Genomic DNA, 17,467 nt, shown 5'->3' on the forward strand with positions numbered 1-17,467 from the left:
AGTGGGGGTAAGGGGGTACCAAAGGTGATTGTAATCACAGTAAGCAGGAAATACCTTCAGCAGCATTCTACATTGTTTCATTCAAATCCAGCTAACAGAGATGAATCATATCTTAACATTCCTCAAAGAATTTCATAAATTTCAGCGAATAACTTCATGCAAGGAGGTAACGACATTTCTTCATGTAGTCAGTTCAAATCACGTTGTGTTATGTGACATTCTTTCAACTAACTTCAATAATAACATATAAAGATAAATGTATGTTTACAATAATGTCACCTGTCGATGACGACAGATTGAAACCGGTTGGTGAAGTTAAGTGTCCTTTGACTTTTTTTTTTCCCGACTTCGCCACTTGGACCTCACGGCTCAAAGGTTGAATTGTTCAGTGGACGGAAATTCAAATTCCTGCTTAAAGCAAAACAGAAACAGAAAGTACAAGAATGGAAAAGAATCCATCTACTGCCAAAATAGCTCGTTGAAAAAAAAACAAGTAAGTTACTACCTTTGTGATACATTGTGTATGATTCGTTTGTCGTATTCGATTCAGCATGGCTCAGATGTGATCTTAGTTTTACTGTTTGGTGCTTTCTACCATCTTTGTTACTGATTTATTGCTTTACACTTTGTATGCAGCGATGGCTGTTTGAAAGTGCTCTATAAATACAGTTGAGTATTAAAATCTAATGACATGTCTGAAAATTGGTGTCGATGAGGGAGTAGTCAAAAGCCCCTTCGATGTAGCTGTTCTTTTTTTCATGTGGTATCCGTACAGGAAAGCTTTGTGGCCGAAAAGCAGGCACAGTAAAAATTAACTATTCCGTTCCATCAAAAAATCAAAAGCTCTTTATCCTTTCCAGGTGCAGTTACCATGCATGTGTGTATGTATGTATGTATGTATGTATGTATGTATGTATGTATGTATGTATGTATGTATGTGCAAGTTATTGCAAGCAATACGATTCCATTTCCACTAATCACATTTATAAATGTGTTAAGCATAGTGCACTATCAGACTGTTTCGTATTATTATTAGACATACTGTATAACAAGACATATAACTTTTATTAGACAACCAACAACAAAAGAAACTCAACTCAAAACAAAACTCGCCAGTCTTCTTGACCGCCGTGGCCAACGCCGTTGGCTGGCGGCAGATTACCGTAATGCACAGTATTGACAATCGCAGTGGCGGCTCCCTTGACTTTACTTGTGCGAGTGGAGGCTGTCTTGACCGCGGTCTCTTATCCATGTTGACATAGTGGATTGGGCGTTTGTGCGCCACCTTGTCACGTGACCCTGCTGCTGCAGAGAGTCATACAAGTGGTTTTCCGAAGGGGCGAGGGAGAGGGGAGGGAAGGCAAGGGACTATTCGCGACTGCAGAGGTTGGCAGGAGGGGCGGGGGGATAGACCGATTCCTGACAACACAGGACAAACTGATTCAAAACAAGTTCTATTTCAAAATGAACGGAGAGGTTACGGTCATGTTATGATGTCGACGCCAAAGTGAAAGACCAAAGAAGCCCAGCTGCCAAGAAGCTGAGAAATGGACCAAAGAAAAAGGTATGCCGATTTCTTGAGTGAGTGACAGTAGGCTTTAAGCCAGGGGTGGGCAATCCCAGTCCTGGAGGGCCGCTATCCTGCATGTTTTCCATCTGTCCCTGTTGCAACACACCTGATTCAATTGTTCAGGCCTCGACAGAGCTTGCTGATGATCTGATCATTTGAATCAGGTGTGTTGGAGAAGGGACAGATGGAAAACATGCAGGATAGCGGCCCTCCAGGACTGGGATTGCCCACCCCTGCTTTAAGCCATATAGGCGATATATATTATTAGTTTATTGCTAATATGTTGCTAAGACACAGAGGACGACTGTATTTGCTATTTGGTTATGCTGAGCTAGCAACTCTTTAGAATTGAGGCACGTCATGCAACTGATTTCACCCATAGGCAACCGAGTTTAGTTTGTGTTTGTAAGTGCAAATTCATGCAGGCGTCCTGACTTGACTTTTTTCATTCATATCCGCTATATTTTAAGCCACGTGATAAAGCATTTTAAATGTGGATGCTATGTTTGAATCCGTATACATGTTGTTTTTTTGTGTTTACAAAAGTTAATAAAATGTGCATTCTGGTCATTTTTATTTAACGTGTGACTGCAATGTGATCTATTTTACATATTGTATATAATTTGTAAATCCAGGGGCAATTTTAGAGCAAGAGCACCCACGGGCCAAAATGAGGAGTGAGACCCTTCACAGCAGCCACAAACATGGTTCTACAGTCTCAGGAGGAGCCATCTACCTCTTCAGCCACATGTTCATTTGCAGGACGAATCAGGTGTGTGTGTGTGTGTGTGTGTGTGTGTGTGTGTGTGTGTGTGTGTGTGTGTGTGTGTTTTTGCATATTTTTAAAAATATTTTTGTAAACACGAAAAAAAACCAACACGTATACGAATGACAATACCATTTTCTCTTTATTAGAAATCCCACCAAGTCCTGTGCCTGATGATGAGCCTCTCTGTCTGCTAACCCTGCTAATTGGACTTAAGTTCTGACTGACAGAATTTGGACGCACCTGAATTTTAGAGGACCGATGAAGGTACCGGCTGACTGCTTCCTTTCAAATTGACCATAAAACAATTATGAAATGAAGAAAATGTTCCATTTTATACTTAAAAGTGTGTCACATGGCCTGGTGGTCCAGTGGTTAGTGCATCACCCTCACAGTGCAGAGGTTGTGGGTTGGATCCCGGCTCCGACCTTCCTGTGTGCAGCTTGTTTGTTCTCCCCGTACCTGCGTGGGTTTTCTCTCACATTCCAAAAACATTCATGGCAGGTTCATGGAAAATGCTAAATTGTCCGTGGGTATGAGTGTATGAAGTCTTGTTTTAAAGCACACTGCATTTTGTCCTGGTTCATTTTTGGGCTCTTTTGTCACACTTTTGGACAACACTTTCAGAGAACCACCCCTACATATACTATATGAATAAATTCTTCTGTCATTGAGAGTTTGTTCGCCAGATGAGCGTTTTTTTTTTGGGAGGGGGCGTTTCTGTGTAGATTTTTTCCATCCAACTTTTAAATGCGTCGATATCGTAACTTGGTGTTCTATATATGCAACTTACATAATGCATTTTTCTGTTTTTTCCATAGATATTTCGACTGTGACACATTCTGCAAAAATGTCCACGACCTCTGTTATTCGACCAACAAAACAATAAATCTTGGCGATATTCAAAGCAGCCCCACCTTCTTTCCTGTTTTATATTTTAGAAATAATTTCCTATCCATCACTTTAAAAATCCATGCGTCTTTCAGTTTCTGATGCAGCAATTATGTTAAAGAGTTATGTGAACTCAGTTAGACAAGATTTGATATTATGGAAGTTGGCATATATTGTAGTCTTCTGCCGGTGTTATAATGTTCATTTATGTAATAATTGCAGGAATTATTAAACGCATGAAAGAACTTATTTATCTTGGTTAGTGTCATTTTTTTTGTCCTGTGAGTGATGTTTAGTGTAATGAAAAGTACTTACCGTGCTTCCAATTATTATTTTGAGCAATTTTTTGTGTTCATTGGGTGTCATCAGTACACTGAAAAAAAATGGTGTTTGGATTTACAAATTTTATTTCATCAAGTGGTCACCAAAAATAAGATCGTCTGAATCCAGATTTATTTTATCAGTAGACTACTACTACGACAAAAAATGGGGCGTCCAGATGATTTTATTTTATGCAACCACTTAAAATTCAAAACATTTTTTTTTTTCATGAATGGAGCTCCTTTTACCTTTGAGATGGTTGGCTTGTGGGAGAATCGTTGCTTGATCTTTCAATTTCAGTAGTTTTACATCCACGTGCCTCGGTCTGCCCCTTCCTGGTTTCCCAGTGCGGCGAGCCATCTCTGTTTCAAATTCTTGTTGTGCAGTATCTTAAGTTTCTCGGTCAGGACCTTCTTGAGCGTTTCTTCTGTTATAGTCCAATTTTCTTCAGGTGCCTCAGGAAACCCATCAAACACCCACCTCCTTCCTCTTTTACTGGCTTTTCATCTTAGCTTGTTTTTTTTGCTGTCTGTTTTTAAGTCATCCGCTTCTTTTCGAGTGTATTTTAAATGTGATTTTATTTCACATATGATCCTTTTAAGCGCATCGAGTCTATTATTTGTTAAGTCCATGAGCTTACAATGGAAAAGAAGACGTCAGACAATCGGATTCTGACTCAGCCGTCTGACAGAACAAGTCTCACCGGAAACCGCAAAGTCGAAGAGCAGGATGTACACTTTTCTGTTTTTTCATGAGCGAGTCATTTTCATTTTATGTCTGTTTTTTTTTTCTCTCGTATGAATCGTAGAGATAGTGTCTGCTAAAAAGGCCAAATACACAAAACAATGAAAAACGTCAAAATGACTGCACAGACAGCTGCGGACAGCCAGGGCAGCCTTCATTGGAAAATATGAAAATGTTATCTATTACAAGGCTATCCAAGTACACCACTCAAGGAACTTTGATAAGATCTAATGGAACTTTTCAAAATAAAATATCTGGAATTTGCAGACATTACGTGACTGTCCTGACCTCAGATTGACATAATAAACTCTGTTTCCACTCAATTATTCTTCTTTGGACGCCAATCCGCTTACACTTTTGGGAGGTGCTAAAATAGATTGGAATTCAATTCATTAAAATATTTTCTCTTTTTTTCCAGATCCGTCTAATTTGGGATTTGCATCCCAGAACGCTATTCGTGTTTCCAGCTGGTGTCAACCGTCTGAAGCAGAATGGTTTTGGGAAATAAACACCTGACACGTCACCATGTACTGGTAAAACAAACAAAACAAATGACTACCGGTATTTGTTATTGTAGCAAGCGTCTCTACCCTTTACCAAGGATCAATTTAAACACATGAACTGTTTTGATCGGATTGTTCACAAGAGTACTCAAATACTGCTGGTGGTGGTCTGCGCTGTGAGTGTCATTTTGTTGATTTTATTGAATTGGATTGGCAAAATGTACAACGGACGTTTGATCCTTGAATCGACCAATAGATGTCCTGGTTCAATTAGAGCTGGTGTTCAAACAGTCGTCCTCATCCTGCTGTTCACATTTTGACATCATGAGACCAAGACGACACCTAACAATGGATCAACAGTACCTTGCCATTGTGATGTTTCAAACGGGACCTTCTTCGATGGAAGTGGCCACTGAGGTCAGAGTGCCACAGAGTGTCATCAGCAGGTTGCAACACAAATACCAAAAGACCGAAAGAGTCAGAGAAAGATGTAGAAGTGGACATCCTTTGCGCACATCCCATGCTGATGACTGCTACATTGGGAGCAATGCCCTGAGACACCCGATGATGAATGCCACTCAACTCCAGGCACATTTAAGGGAGGTGAGAAGCACCCAAGTGTCACGTCAGACCATTCAAAACCGCTCACATCAGCGTGGTCTGCGTACTAGACGACCTGCAAGGGTATCTGACCACACCTCCAGGCACGAGCGTTATCGTCTTGCATGGGCCAGGGAGCATTTACGCCGGCCGAGCGACCAATGGGCCTCAGGGCTGTTCTCTGATGAAAGTCGATTCACGTTGAGCAGAGTTAATGGCCGCCAATGATGTTGGAGACGTCAAGGAGAGCGCTATGCATCAGCCACTGTTGTCACCAGACGAGCTTTCGGTGGTGGTGGTGTTACTGTATGGGCAGGTGTGTCCAGTCGGTCCAGAACTGCCCGACACTTTCTGACAAGCGCATACTACCTGAATAACATAATTCATCCAGTGATTGTGCACCTAAAAGAACAACACGGGCCTAATTTCATTTTCATGGACCCCAGTGCTCCAGCTCATCGAGTCTGCAATATCAGGGAACGGCTGTTGGAGACTGGTGTACCTCAAATGGAATGGCCTGCACTTTCAGCAGACCTGAATCCTATTGAAAACCTGTGGGATCAGCTGAGTCGCTGTGAAGAGGCTCGAAACGCTGCACCCCAAAACCTTAATGACTTGAGGGCTACCCTTCAAGAAGAGTGGGATGCAATGCCTCAACAGGGATGAGATTTTTCTGCTTTTTGGCGGAATTCCGCTTTTTTCCAGTCAAAATGGAACTTTTTATATTGTTCCAAATCCGTTGAGAAAATTTTAGGGGCGGGGGGTAGGGTCTGGTGTTATTTCTGGGGTGCCAGACTTACTTGTCTTCGGCAGACTCGGGACTCGCAATGTTTGTAAAAGTTTGCAAGCATCCATTTTGAATACCGTTTTTTCTCGCGAAGCGTTCGTTTGTCGTTACTTCGTATTTGGGCTCAAACCAATGTCTTACTTGTTGTGATTGGTCGCTATATCGGCAAATGCAGAATCACAACCAATCCGTGTTCGCTTTCCTAAACCCCTTTCTCGCGAATGCCGAATGTTATCGAGACTCGTGACGAAGCTAAAGTGCGTCAGGTCATGCGGATCTGAAAAACAAGTTTCGATGGGACTGGTTGGATCGAAAGCTGGCGGTGTCCCCAATAGGAACCAGTAAAGAGGAACCATTGTCTGTGCTTGTGTCAGATTTCGTGAAAAAGCTCGATGTCGCTGGTAAAGCTCTGTGTACAGTGTGTGACGATGTCATTCTATTCTACGGATCGAGAGGATGGAAAGCTTTACAGAGTCATGCAACACTACGGTCAAGCCAGCCTGCACTCGCAGAATCGAAGTCAAGTGAGCCGCCACTGCGATTATCAATACTGTGCCTTACGGTAATCTGTCGCCCGCGAGCGGCGTTGGCCACCTTCAAAATAAAAGCGCCTCCACTAATGCATAAACGTAATTTGTTTGGGTTAAAAGAAATGAATAAAGATATAAAATAAGTAATTTCTTGTCTGTCGGGTAAAGATTCACCGAGGAAGAACAAGAACTCTCAGAACAGCACCAATAAGCGTTCTCAAGTGGAGATCGAAAATAAAATCAATGGTAATTCTACATATATTTCACTTGATATTAAAAAAAATCAATCTGGGTGATTGCGCAACCACACCAGGTTGTCGACACACTTGGGCACGCCAGGTATACAACCACAGTACTGGCATTCAGATCGAATGTTCCATTAACAATTCAAATGCCTCTCAAATATGACATTTTGAGCTCCTCTCCTTATTGACCTGATTTCTGACAAGCTGATCTGAACGCCGAACATGTTGACATTTTCGACCGTTTTAAAAAAAAAATCTTGTGCTGTAGTTATCCCCAGACTTATAGCCCTTACGGGATAACAAAGATTCAATTTTTAAGATTTTTTTTCAAAACGGTCAAAAATGTCAACATGTTCCCCCAGACCTACAGCCCTCACGGGATAACAAAGATTCAATTTTTAAGATTTTTTTTCAAAACGGTCAAAAATGTCAACATGTTTGGCGTTCAAATCAACTTGTCGGAAATAAGGTCATATTTTCCCTTTTCGGAGGCCTTTTATTCCCAAATGCAACATCGGATTCGGACGAAAGTGGTCGGGTTGGATAGCAGGAGTGTTGTAGTTATCCCGTGACCTACAGTCCTCACGGGATAACAAAGATTCAATTTTTAAGAATTTTTTCAGAACGGTCGAAAATGTCAACATGTAAGGCAACTTTTCTATCTCCACTTGAGAACGTTTTTTTGTGCTGTTCTGAGAGTTCTTATTCTTCCGGAGTGAACGTATCGTTAGCTGACAGCCAAGAAATTACTTATTTTATATTTTTATTAATTTCTTTTAACCCAAACAAATTAGGTTTATGCATTAGTGGAGGCACTATTATTTTGAAGGGGGCCAACGCCACTCGCTGGCGGCAGATTACCGTAATGCACAGTATTGAAAATCGCAGTGGCGGCTCACTTGACTTCGATTTTGCGAGTGGAGGCTGGTTTGACCGCAGTCACGCAACCTCGGTAAAACACCGAAAACAGACATTTCTACTGAAAATTGACTACTCGATCTCAAGCGCTTTTTGACAGTCTGCTCGGACTCCCACTCTGGGCGCCAGCGGAACCTATGAAAAAACAAGAGGAGTTGGCTAAAAACAGAGTGAAAAAGACGGAGAGGACCAACAAGCTTTTAGCTCTTGCTAATAAGCTTAAAATGAAGAGAAAATAAAAATTATACACCATGAAACTGTACATAGTTGTATATACTGTAAATAGACAAACACTTTATGGGATAAAATGCATTCATAACCCATATATAGTAAACAGTTTGGGACTTCAGGATCACTGTATGAGGTAAGAATCAACAGCTTTTTATCACATTTACACAACGTTTTATGAATACAAGTAATGAACAAATCTTAAATATGGCAGAGAATGTCTTTCCTTTTTTAGTTTTGATTTTGAGCAGCAATTTTGAAGTTACATGTTGGTGCTCACCAGGAATGCATAAGCAAAATTTCACAAAGGCCTATGTCAAATTTTCACTTGAAAGAATAGTGAACAATCTTGGGATTTTTTTTTTGGTAAAAGTTTCAAGTAGTGTGTACATCGAATACACTTCATCTTTAGCATGTTTAGTATAAAGTGCCAATTTTGTAAGCAAATAGGGAATGGTATTTCAACAAAAATTGTATAATTTTGTTAAAATTAATGGTTTTAAGGCTTCTACAAGCCTACAAAATCCATAAACTAATGTATGTACCCCAAATAAACTTCTACTTTAGTGTGACGTGTCAATTTCATATCCAACTAGAGGATGGTATTTCAACAAAAAAAATGTAAAAATTTTGTTGATAAAATTAATGGTTTTAAGGCTTTAAAATCTCTAAAACCCATTAGCTTCCGGGGGGTTTGCCCCTGGGCCCCCATCCGGACCGTTGCCCCTGGACCTGCGGCCCCCAGACCGCCGGTTCATTTTCAGATTTTTTCATCACTAGCCACTCTCATCCCTGCCTCAGCAGACAAGAAGTTGACTTGTGAACAGCATGAGACGTTGTCGTCAAGATGCAATTGATGCTCACGGGCACGTGACGAGTTCTTGAGACGTTGACTTTTTTCGTTGTGGTCTACCCACCATTGTTGTTCACTTTTGTTTCAGTTACCGGTAATTGTTTGAGATGAGGAAATGACCTGATCATCCTTCTACTTAAATGTCCTACTTTCATGATATGATATCGCTGTAGCGTGAACTTTTTACATTTTCCATTAATGTCACCTGAAAGCCAAATATCCTGAACTTTTTTGTGAGTAGTGTATGTACAGCATTGCACAGAAGTTAGGACACCCCTCACATTTTTGTAATTATTGTGTGAAGGAGGCGGCCCGGGGGTCGAATCATTAGCGTGTTGACCTCATGGTGCAGAGGTTTCGGGTTCAATTCCAGCTCCGGCCTTCCTGTGTGGAGTTTGCATGTTCTCCCCGTGCCTGCATGGGTTTTCTCCAAGTGCTCTGGTTTCCTCCCACATCCCCAAAACATGCATGGCAGGCTGATTGAACACATTCCAATTTGTTCCAAAAATTAATGCTTTGTGGCTTAATATTTTTCTCACTCCAAAAATTCAATTTTCCCCAAATTCTGCATTTTGAACCCAACATTCTCCAGACAGTACCAAGGGGACTTTTGACGTGACGGATTCCCATTTTTCCCATTTGAAATTCAAAACATTCAGCGTTCAAAACATCGTATTTAAAAGTTTTAAGATCACTGAATAATTCTGCTCCCATCATTTCTTACATAATTTTAATTAGAAATCCAAACAAAATGAAGGTCAAGCATTCAAGCTATACGAGTATACAGTAAAAAAAAAAAAAAAAAAAAAGAACAGCAACAACAAAACAATTCTGGGTGTCTGATCTGCGCTCTAATAAGCACTGTTGTCTCTTCCATAGCTCATTCTGACATATGTCTTCAGAGTTGATACACTTGAATGTCATCAAACTGAGTATCAGCTCAACGAGAAGCAATGTTGTCCAAAGTGTCCAATTGGTAAGACCATTTATCCATTTTTCGTTAGTTCAAGATGCTTGAAGCAACCAAGCATAATGGTTTTCCACAATTTTGATCGTAAATTAAAAACAAAAATCTTTTTCTGGTCAGAAATTTTTGCAAAGCTTCAATTCTCAGCAGCTGCACGAAAACAATTCAAGTTTAGGTTTAGAAAATGTTCAATGACATCTGAAAATGTTTTAGCGCTGTCACGAGCAAAGACAGGCCAAAGAGAGATGGGAGAGCCTCCAGCACGTCTGTGACCCCTGTGAAAATAAGCTATTGATTAGCTGATTTATTAGAACACCTCTAAAATGTTTAATAACTGTGCTGCTGTCAATTTTTTATTCTAATTTTATTAAGATGGAACATTTCTAATAATTTTCATTGGTAAACCCTCATTGCCGAATGTTATTTTGAATTTTTAAAATGATGTGAACTTGATGTTACATGTTTTGTGAGCTATTATTCTACTATTCACTGATATTCTTGGTAATTGTCCAATCTATGGCCTGGGGGTCATTTGCAGTCCAATGTTTGTTTTAGAAGCCAGTGACGTGCAAACTTGAACAATTCCCATGTCTCATCCTGCTTCATTTAGAAACTGGGTGGCTAGACACGTAGTTCAGGGGAAGCAGCTTGAAATGTGTAGGTGTCGAAACCTTTCGTCGGGTCCGATGCCCCTGAATACTGCTACTATTGCCCATGTTAATAATTCTGAAAACATTTACTACTACTACTGCTGCTACTACCACTACTTCTAATAATAACTACAGCTCAGACGAGCACCCAAAATCCGCATTTGATGTTCATTTACAGTTTAAAGGGAAAGTCAAGTCAAATATTTTCACGCGAATAAAATGTTGTATGCGCCCTCTCTAGTCTAAACACATCTCTCTGATCAATATTGTGTTTGTAGAATATGAATTAAGAAGAAAAATCCATCTGTTTTTATTCATCTCAGCGGGCAGCTATTTTGCCTCGTACTGCGACTTTCTGTTGACTGAAGCTTTCTGAACATGACATTACGCTGATGTCAGTGACAAAAGTCAAGCCCATTTTCTTTTGCTACTCTGTATTCTTGGTGGGTTCACAAGCAAGCTTGCGGTATAACTGTCACCTGTACTGAAAATTTTGATTGGTTTTTGTTTTTGTTTTTTAGACAATAACGTGAAAAGAATGCATTTGAGTAGGGTTGTTTAGCTGACATTGATCACTATAATACTTTGTTGCTGAAGGAAGTCACATGAGTTGTCCATCAAGGTATGTACAAAATATTTCTGCCTATAACACATGGGGTTAAACGATGAACAGAATCGCACTTTGGTGCTTTGACCTTTGAAAAAGCGTTTGCGAGAATGATGGAACATTTTTTTATCATGATTATTCGAGATGACTGCCAGGTTCGGTTTCACATAGAAAGCGAAGATGTTGGTAAAGTATAGGCCACCTGGATGCTGTAGGTCCTTCCAGGGACTCTCAGTGGTAAACAGTCAGACTTCTTTGGGGCTGCACATTGTACTTACCTGTGCTTCTGAGGGAAACAAATTCTCCTGTTGAGTGACTTGTAATTTTGTGGTCATTAAAATGACTCCTTCTACACAGTACTTGTGTACATCTCTGCATCTGCTCTTTCTAACAGGAAGTCAGGTTAGGAGCGACTGCACCAAACGTGGCAGCACATCATGCCAGCTGTGCCTGAACGGAACCTACATGAATATCCCGACTGGCCTCAAAAACTGCTTGCCGTGCACAAACTGCAATGCAGGTAAACCTCATGTTATGTTTTCCGATTATTACTAAATATGCTTTCCCAGCTGTAGATTCGGGTGTGTAGAACATTTTCTAAATGGAGGTGAACATGCATTTTAGCGGGAACCGCTCAAGTGGGATACACACACACACACACACACACACACACACACACACACACACACACACACACGCACACGCACAAAGAGGGGGTAGAACATCTGGTGGAATGGAGCAAAGATAACTTTTGCATCAATGTGAAGAAGATGCAAGAAGACGAAGGAGATGGTGGTGTACTTCAGGAGAGCTCACTGTGCCATGGGAAATTGCTATTTAGGAGCCAGCAAGCGACAGAGTTTTAATTATGCTGAGATGGCCAGCCAAGGTCCTTGCTGGAATTATATTCGAGAGGATGAAGTTGTTGAAGAGGTTGGACCTCAACTTTTGATAGACAGGCTTCCTGTCGAAGAGATCTGGAGTGGAACTCTCCCTCTATATCAGGGGTGGCCAATCAGTCAGAGACGAAGAGCCAATTTTTTTACTGAGTTACTGCAAAGAGCCACATCATACCCTTACTCGCGCACACACACACACACACACACACACACACACACACACACACACACACATACACACACACACACACACACACACACACACGCGCGCGCTCGCACTCACACAGGTGCCCACCAGTGCACTCGCGCGCACACCACGATGAGCAACAGTTGGAATGGGCGGAAAATGAATGAAAGCTCAAGATACAAACAAACAAATCTTTTTTCCCCCCTGCATTTCCTCCTCCCACCCCTTGCGGTCGACTTGGGACCAGTTTGCTGGCTCCCAGTCGATTCTGATCCACGTATTGGGCACACCTGCATTAAAATCAGAGGTAATTCGCTGACTAGCTGAGCACTTGGCGCCGTTGTTTGCACATGAGCGGTGATGCAGTTATCTGATTGGTTGCCCTCTATGTCAATCAAGTTACAGGATTGATGATAGGCTGACTAGCTTAGCGCTTAGCGCCGTTGTTTGCGCATAAGCGTGATGCAGTCATCTGATTGGTTGCCCTCTATGCCAGTCAAGTAACGGGATTGATGATCGGCTGACGGAGAACGTTCTGTGAAGTTGGCGCCTTGTTTGAATGGCATCGCCACTGACGAGGCGTTTTCGACGCTTGTTGTGTGAGAGCCCGGGAGCCGCATTGAACCAGCCAAAGAGCCGCATGTGGCTCGCAGGCCGCGGGTTGGCCACCCCTGCTCAAAATCAACTTCGTAGAAGAACAAAAAAGTCTTTCAATCATGTGTTCAGAGATACACTGTGGAACAAGAGAAAATGACCTTTGTTATCAAGTTCACCAATCAGGAACTGTCTTCTAATGCACCTTGTCTTCCTCTGGGTCATCGACTGGATCACGAAGACCTCCTCCATAGAATTAAACAAAAGAACACAGTGAACTCTGAAGACACAGCTGGATGATCTTGACTCTTCTGATCTGACCTATACTGCGACACTTGACTCACTGCCACAACTAGAGACAAGACCATTTTCATAGAGCGAACATCGGCAGTGATGGGGCACTGGATCATCAATCAGATGGACGTCAAGGAGATCAACGCTAATGTCAGCAAGAACACTAGTCATGGTGTGTGGAGACTCCATCAGGGAGATTTAAGCAACGATTAAATACACCTAAATAACAGTAGTAAATACGACTGCAACTGTCCTTTGTCGAAACTACAGGTGTCAAATTCAGTTCAGGGGCCAGAGCCAGTGCAACACATCACATCTAGCCCACTGAAACAAATATTGTTTCTGCTTCATGTTTCAAGCCGAACAGATTTGTTCTTTTCATTTTGGTTCTTGAAAATATACTGTATTGAATATGGTGGAACAGTGGACGTCTGTTTAGCACGTCTCCCACATTCCAAAAACATGCATGGTAGGTTTATGGAACACCCGAAATTGTTCCTTGGTGTGATTGTGAGTGTGAATGGTTGTTTGTCTACGTGTGCCCTGCAATTGATTGGGAACCAGTTCAGGGTGTCCCTTGCCGACTGCCCGAAGGCTCTGAGAGACTCTGGCACACCCGTGACCCTCGAGTGGGTAAGCGGCTTGGATAATGGATGGATATTATACCGATAAATGCAGGGGCCAACAATGTGCCATCACTCAGTTAATATGCTGGAAAAAAAAATTCAAATTTACTGTCATTATTGATAAAAAATTGTTGAATGTAATAATTTGCTGAGGTGATTATACCCTTATATGGTTTTCACAGCGGTCGCAACTCCCTGAGGGAAATGATAACTACAATTTTGAGACCAAACTGTGGCTTGCTGTTTGCTAGCCTTCGTCCAATTTTGCCGAGCAGCCTATTTTTTGTTGTTGTTGTTTAAAAAAAAAATACCTGTACATCAGTAAAATGCCTATATATGTGTTCCTCACTTGTTTATACTCCCTTCTCTTACTACTCTTTTTCAGATTTTGCCATTATATTTGAAGAATTTCAATCACTAGAACTTCACTCGTGCATAGAAATAATCCTTTTCCACATTGCATGCGCTGCCTTTTTTCCTCATATACTTTCTGTCTTTCTGCATGTATTTGTCTCTTGGCATGGTCATCCAGTCCTCTACGTTCTCCTGCACACCCGAGGCTCAGTCATGAACAGGTCCTACAGTCTAAAGATGCTTGCAGAAACCGTTCTGTTCACAGTCTTGGCATAAAAACAAGACCATTATTACCAGTGTTACCAACATCATGTTTAAGCAAATCTCTGCCTTCTTCCAGATTTCATACTGTTACTATGTTTAGGTGCAAGGACCGTCCTGTTCAGTTTGCCTCGTCTGATTTCATCTGGTTCCCACGGTCTTCCCTCAATTGTCGTCAGTTTTAAATCATCACCCAAGGATCACAGAACCTACTCTGCGCCAAGCTACAATTGTCATATAACAGTAACAACTTCAGCTGCATTTCCTCTGAGACCCATTTGCATCGTTTACATATGAAAAAATAGTTACCATGTTTCCTCAAATAATCACTGCTACTTTGTTTTTTGCATGGCAAAAAATGTGTGTGATGCAATTCTGTTGTTCTTAAAGTGTCGAAAAAATAATCATCCTCTTCTCAAATTTTAACTTTCTCATCGTTTGCCTACTTTAATGTTAAATATTATCCAAAAAATATTAACATCAAAGTAACTCAAGTAAACATACAATGAAGTTTTTAAATAATGATTTTATTTATGACAGAAAGCAAATATTCAAAACTACCTGTTCTTGTGTGCAAAACTACTTGCCCCTGTAGATAAATTATGTATTAACTGCAATAAATCGCTTTATTGGGGGAGAACCCAATTTCATTTTCTATGACCACACCCAAGCCCGACTGCCTCCAGACTTGTTCAATCAAATCAACTTCTAATCTTGACGTGAATTCATTTGAAATGCTCTGGCATCACACTTCAAGACCCTCCAATCTTGTTGAATTCACACAATTCTGCAAGCAAGACTGGCCCAAAATATCGCCGCCGAGAAGAGACTCATTGGCAGTTACGGGAAAGGCTTGATTTAATTTGTTCTTTTTGAGGGTGGCCCAACCACATACTAATTGTAGGGGGACAAGTACTATTTTGTATATGGTCAGCTCTCTTGGAATATTTTTTTTCTTACTAAACAAAATCACCACCGAAAAAAAAACCTTTATTTTAGCCTCATTACTTGGTTGATCACAGCTGTTGTTAAAGTGCGATATAAATAAAGATGGATTGCATTGTAGCGTAAACATTCAAGTGGGTAAACTATTAGGGAAGCAATGGTTTCAAAATCGCACAGAACTTATACAGTAGCGTGAACCTTCCTGCAATACTGTGAGGCTTCTTGATACACCGTAAGATTTCCCATAATAACACAAAAATTATCATGCCGTGAGATTAATACTGTGACCAAGCCGAGGTTTAGATATCGTTACATGCCCGCTGATACGATTAAGATATTTTTAGAAGGAAAAGCAGGGTTTGCCAAATGAAAATGTAATTTTGTCACTTCCCATGGCATTATCGCAACAATTTTGAACAACAATTTCAGTGACAGAAGGAATGAAAAAAAGAACTGCATTTCTAGTTTTATTTTACAAAATTACTGTTTGAAGATATAGTAAATTGGAATTCAGTATTGATGTGCGAGAGTATGACGTTTTATGGGGTATTAGCCTACCTGTTTTTATATGACCTCACCTAGCAATGTGTGTATGTTGATTGTATGTTTTGCGTCCTTTTTTTTGATGCACTGTTGCTCACTGTGGTTCTAGGATCTGGTCTGGCGATAAAGAAGGCGTGTACCAGGGAGTCAGACGCAGTGTGTAAACCACTTGATGGCTTCTTCTGTGTGGACCAAGATGGGGACGGCTGCCTTGAAGCACGGAATCACACAGACTGTCGACCAGGACAATACATAAGCCAACAAGGTTAATTTCTTACTTTAGGGATAGAGAACTCCGGTTACTTGAGAGCCATATCCTGCCTGTTTTAGATGTCGCTCTTTTCAACACGTCCGGTTGTATAGTTACTGTATACAATACCACAAACTTTGAGGTTGTTACTCCTTGTTGCCAATATATAAAAATATTTACCGCTAATACAATACAAGCAAAGTGCAGATACAAGCATGATTGCAACATTGATCGGCATTATTGGACATCGTAAAAGCCTGAAATGATCATGAGCAATTGAATCGAGTATTTTGGAGTCGCCGAAGATCTAAAACAGGCAGGGTCTGGCTCTCGAGGAATCGGAGTTCCCGACCCCTGTCTTACTAGTTGCTTGCAGTTGCCCACAACTTCATGAACAAAATGAAATTGCCTGCTCTGTTTTCGTTTCTAAAGTTTATTGTCAGGACTCACTCTATACTCAACAACTCTTAAAACATTAGGATATTTTTCGATCAGATTCAGAATCACCTTTATAGTCACTGTATACAATACCACAAACTTTGAAGTTGTTACTCCTTGTTGCCTGTATATAAAAATTATTTACCGCTAATACAATACAAGCAAAATGCAGGTAAAAGCATGATTGCAACATTGATCGGCATTATTGGACAGAAGTTTATTGCACAGATCAGGGGTTATTGTACGCCTGGTTGATGATTAAGACAGTTCTAAGAACAGTTTCTAAGGTAATGATTTAGAGTTCTTTATTGTAATGATAGCTTTGAGAAAGAACCGAGCTCTCAGACCAACCGCCAACTGCCAGCCATGAGAGACAAAATTCTCCGGTCTGAATAGTGAACATTATATTTGGAGCAAACCAGGCACCTCTAACCAGTTGGTCAATACCATCCTTGCAGTGAGGATGATCTCCAGCTACAATGTGCAAAGACTTCCTGGATGAAAACCAGTTCCGGAGCGCTCTCAACCTCAGGTTGGGGCTGAACTGAGGAGTTTTATAGTCTGTTGAGGTGTCTGTGATTGCACTTGTAAATTCGGATGTGAGCTGCCCTTACTTAGTGCCAGGAGAGAGGCCTGAGAACACACTTGATGAAATAATGTCATTGATATTTGCAGGAACACCATTTACAGACACCATATGTAAAGACTGCATTGGCGGCACCTTTTCGAATGGTACATTTTGTCAGCCACACACAAAGTAAGTGAAGCTTCGCATTCACTTGCCGGCTTTGAGCTACACTGAAAAAAGTTTTTGTTGAATTTACTCAATTTGATTTTACCAAGTGGCGGCATGAAATAAAATCATCTGGATGCAGGTAATTGTTTTTAAGGTGACT

General features: G+C 40.9%; 1 protein-coding gene and 1 long non-coding RNA gene across 8 annotated transcripts; both read left to right on the forward strand.

Moving 5' to 3' along the window:
• Positions 1–1,193: 1,193 nt before the first annotated feature.
• On the forward strand, positions 1,194–3,476 carry LOC109524426 (uncharacterized). Of its 3 annotated transcripts, none has more exons than XR_002169959.1 (4): positions 1,194–1,564; positions 2,206–2,342; positions 2,486–2,603; positions 3,158–3,476. It is a non-coding gene; the product is annotated as an uncharacterized LOC109524426 (long non-coding RNA). The 3 variants fall into 3 exon arrangements; XR_002169960.1 differs by having other exon boundaries at positions 1,195–1,564; positions 2,218–2,342; XR_002169961.1 differs by lacking the exon at positions 1,194–1,564 and adding an exon at positions 1,791–1,975.
• Positions 3,477–4,711: 1,235 nt separating this feature from the next.
• LOC109524405 (tumor necrosis factor receptor superfamily member 14-like) lies at positions 4,712–17,346 on the forward strand. Of its 5 annotated transcripts, none has more exons than XR_002169957.1 (6): positions 4,714–4,825; positions 9,836–9,932; positions 11,575–11,700; positions 14,313–14,355; positions 14,475–14,638; positions 15,993–16,079. XR_002169957.1 is itself a non-coding variant. In XM_019884285.1 (5 exons), exons 1-5 carry the CDS (start codon positions 4,784–4,786, stop codon positions 16,008–16,010), a joined length of 447 nt encoding a protein of 148 aa, XP_019739844.1. In that variant the 5' UTR covers positions 4,712–4,783; the 3' UTR covers positions 16,011–16,079. The 5 variants fall into 5 exon arrangements, 3 of the variants coding, with proteins under 3 accessions (XP_019739844.1, XP_019739852.1, XP_019739834.1); XR_002169958.1 differs by having other exon boundaries at positions 4,715–4,825; positions 14,499–14,638; XM_019884285.1 differs by lacking the exon at positions 14,313–14,355 and having other exon boundaries at positions 4,712–4,825.
• The last annotated feature ends 121 nt before the right edge of the window (positions 17,347–17,467 follow it).

Source organism: Hippocampus comes, unplaced genomic scaffold (genome assembly GCF_001891065.2).
Source record: "Hippocampus comes isolate QL1 unplaced genomic scaffold, H_comes_QL1_v1.1 scaffold667, whole genome shotgun sequence".
NCBI lineage: Eukaryota > Metazoa > Chordata > Actinopteri > Syngnathiformes > Syngnathidae > Hippocampus > Hippocampus comes.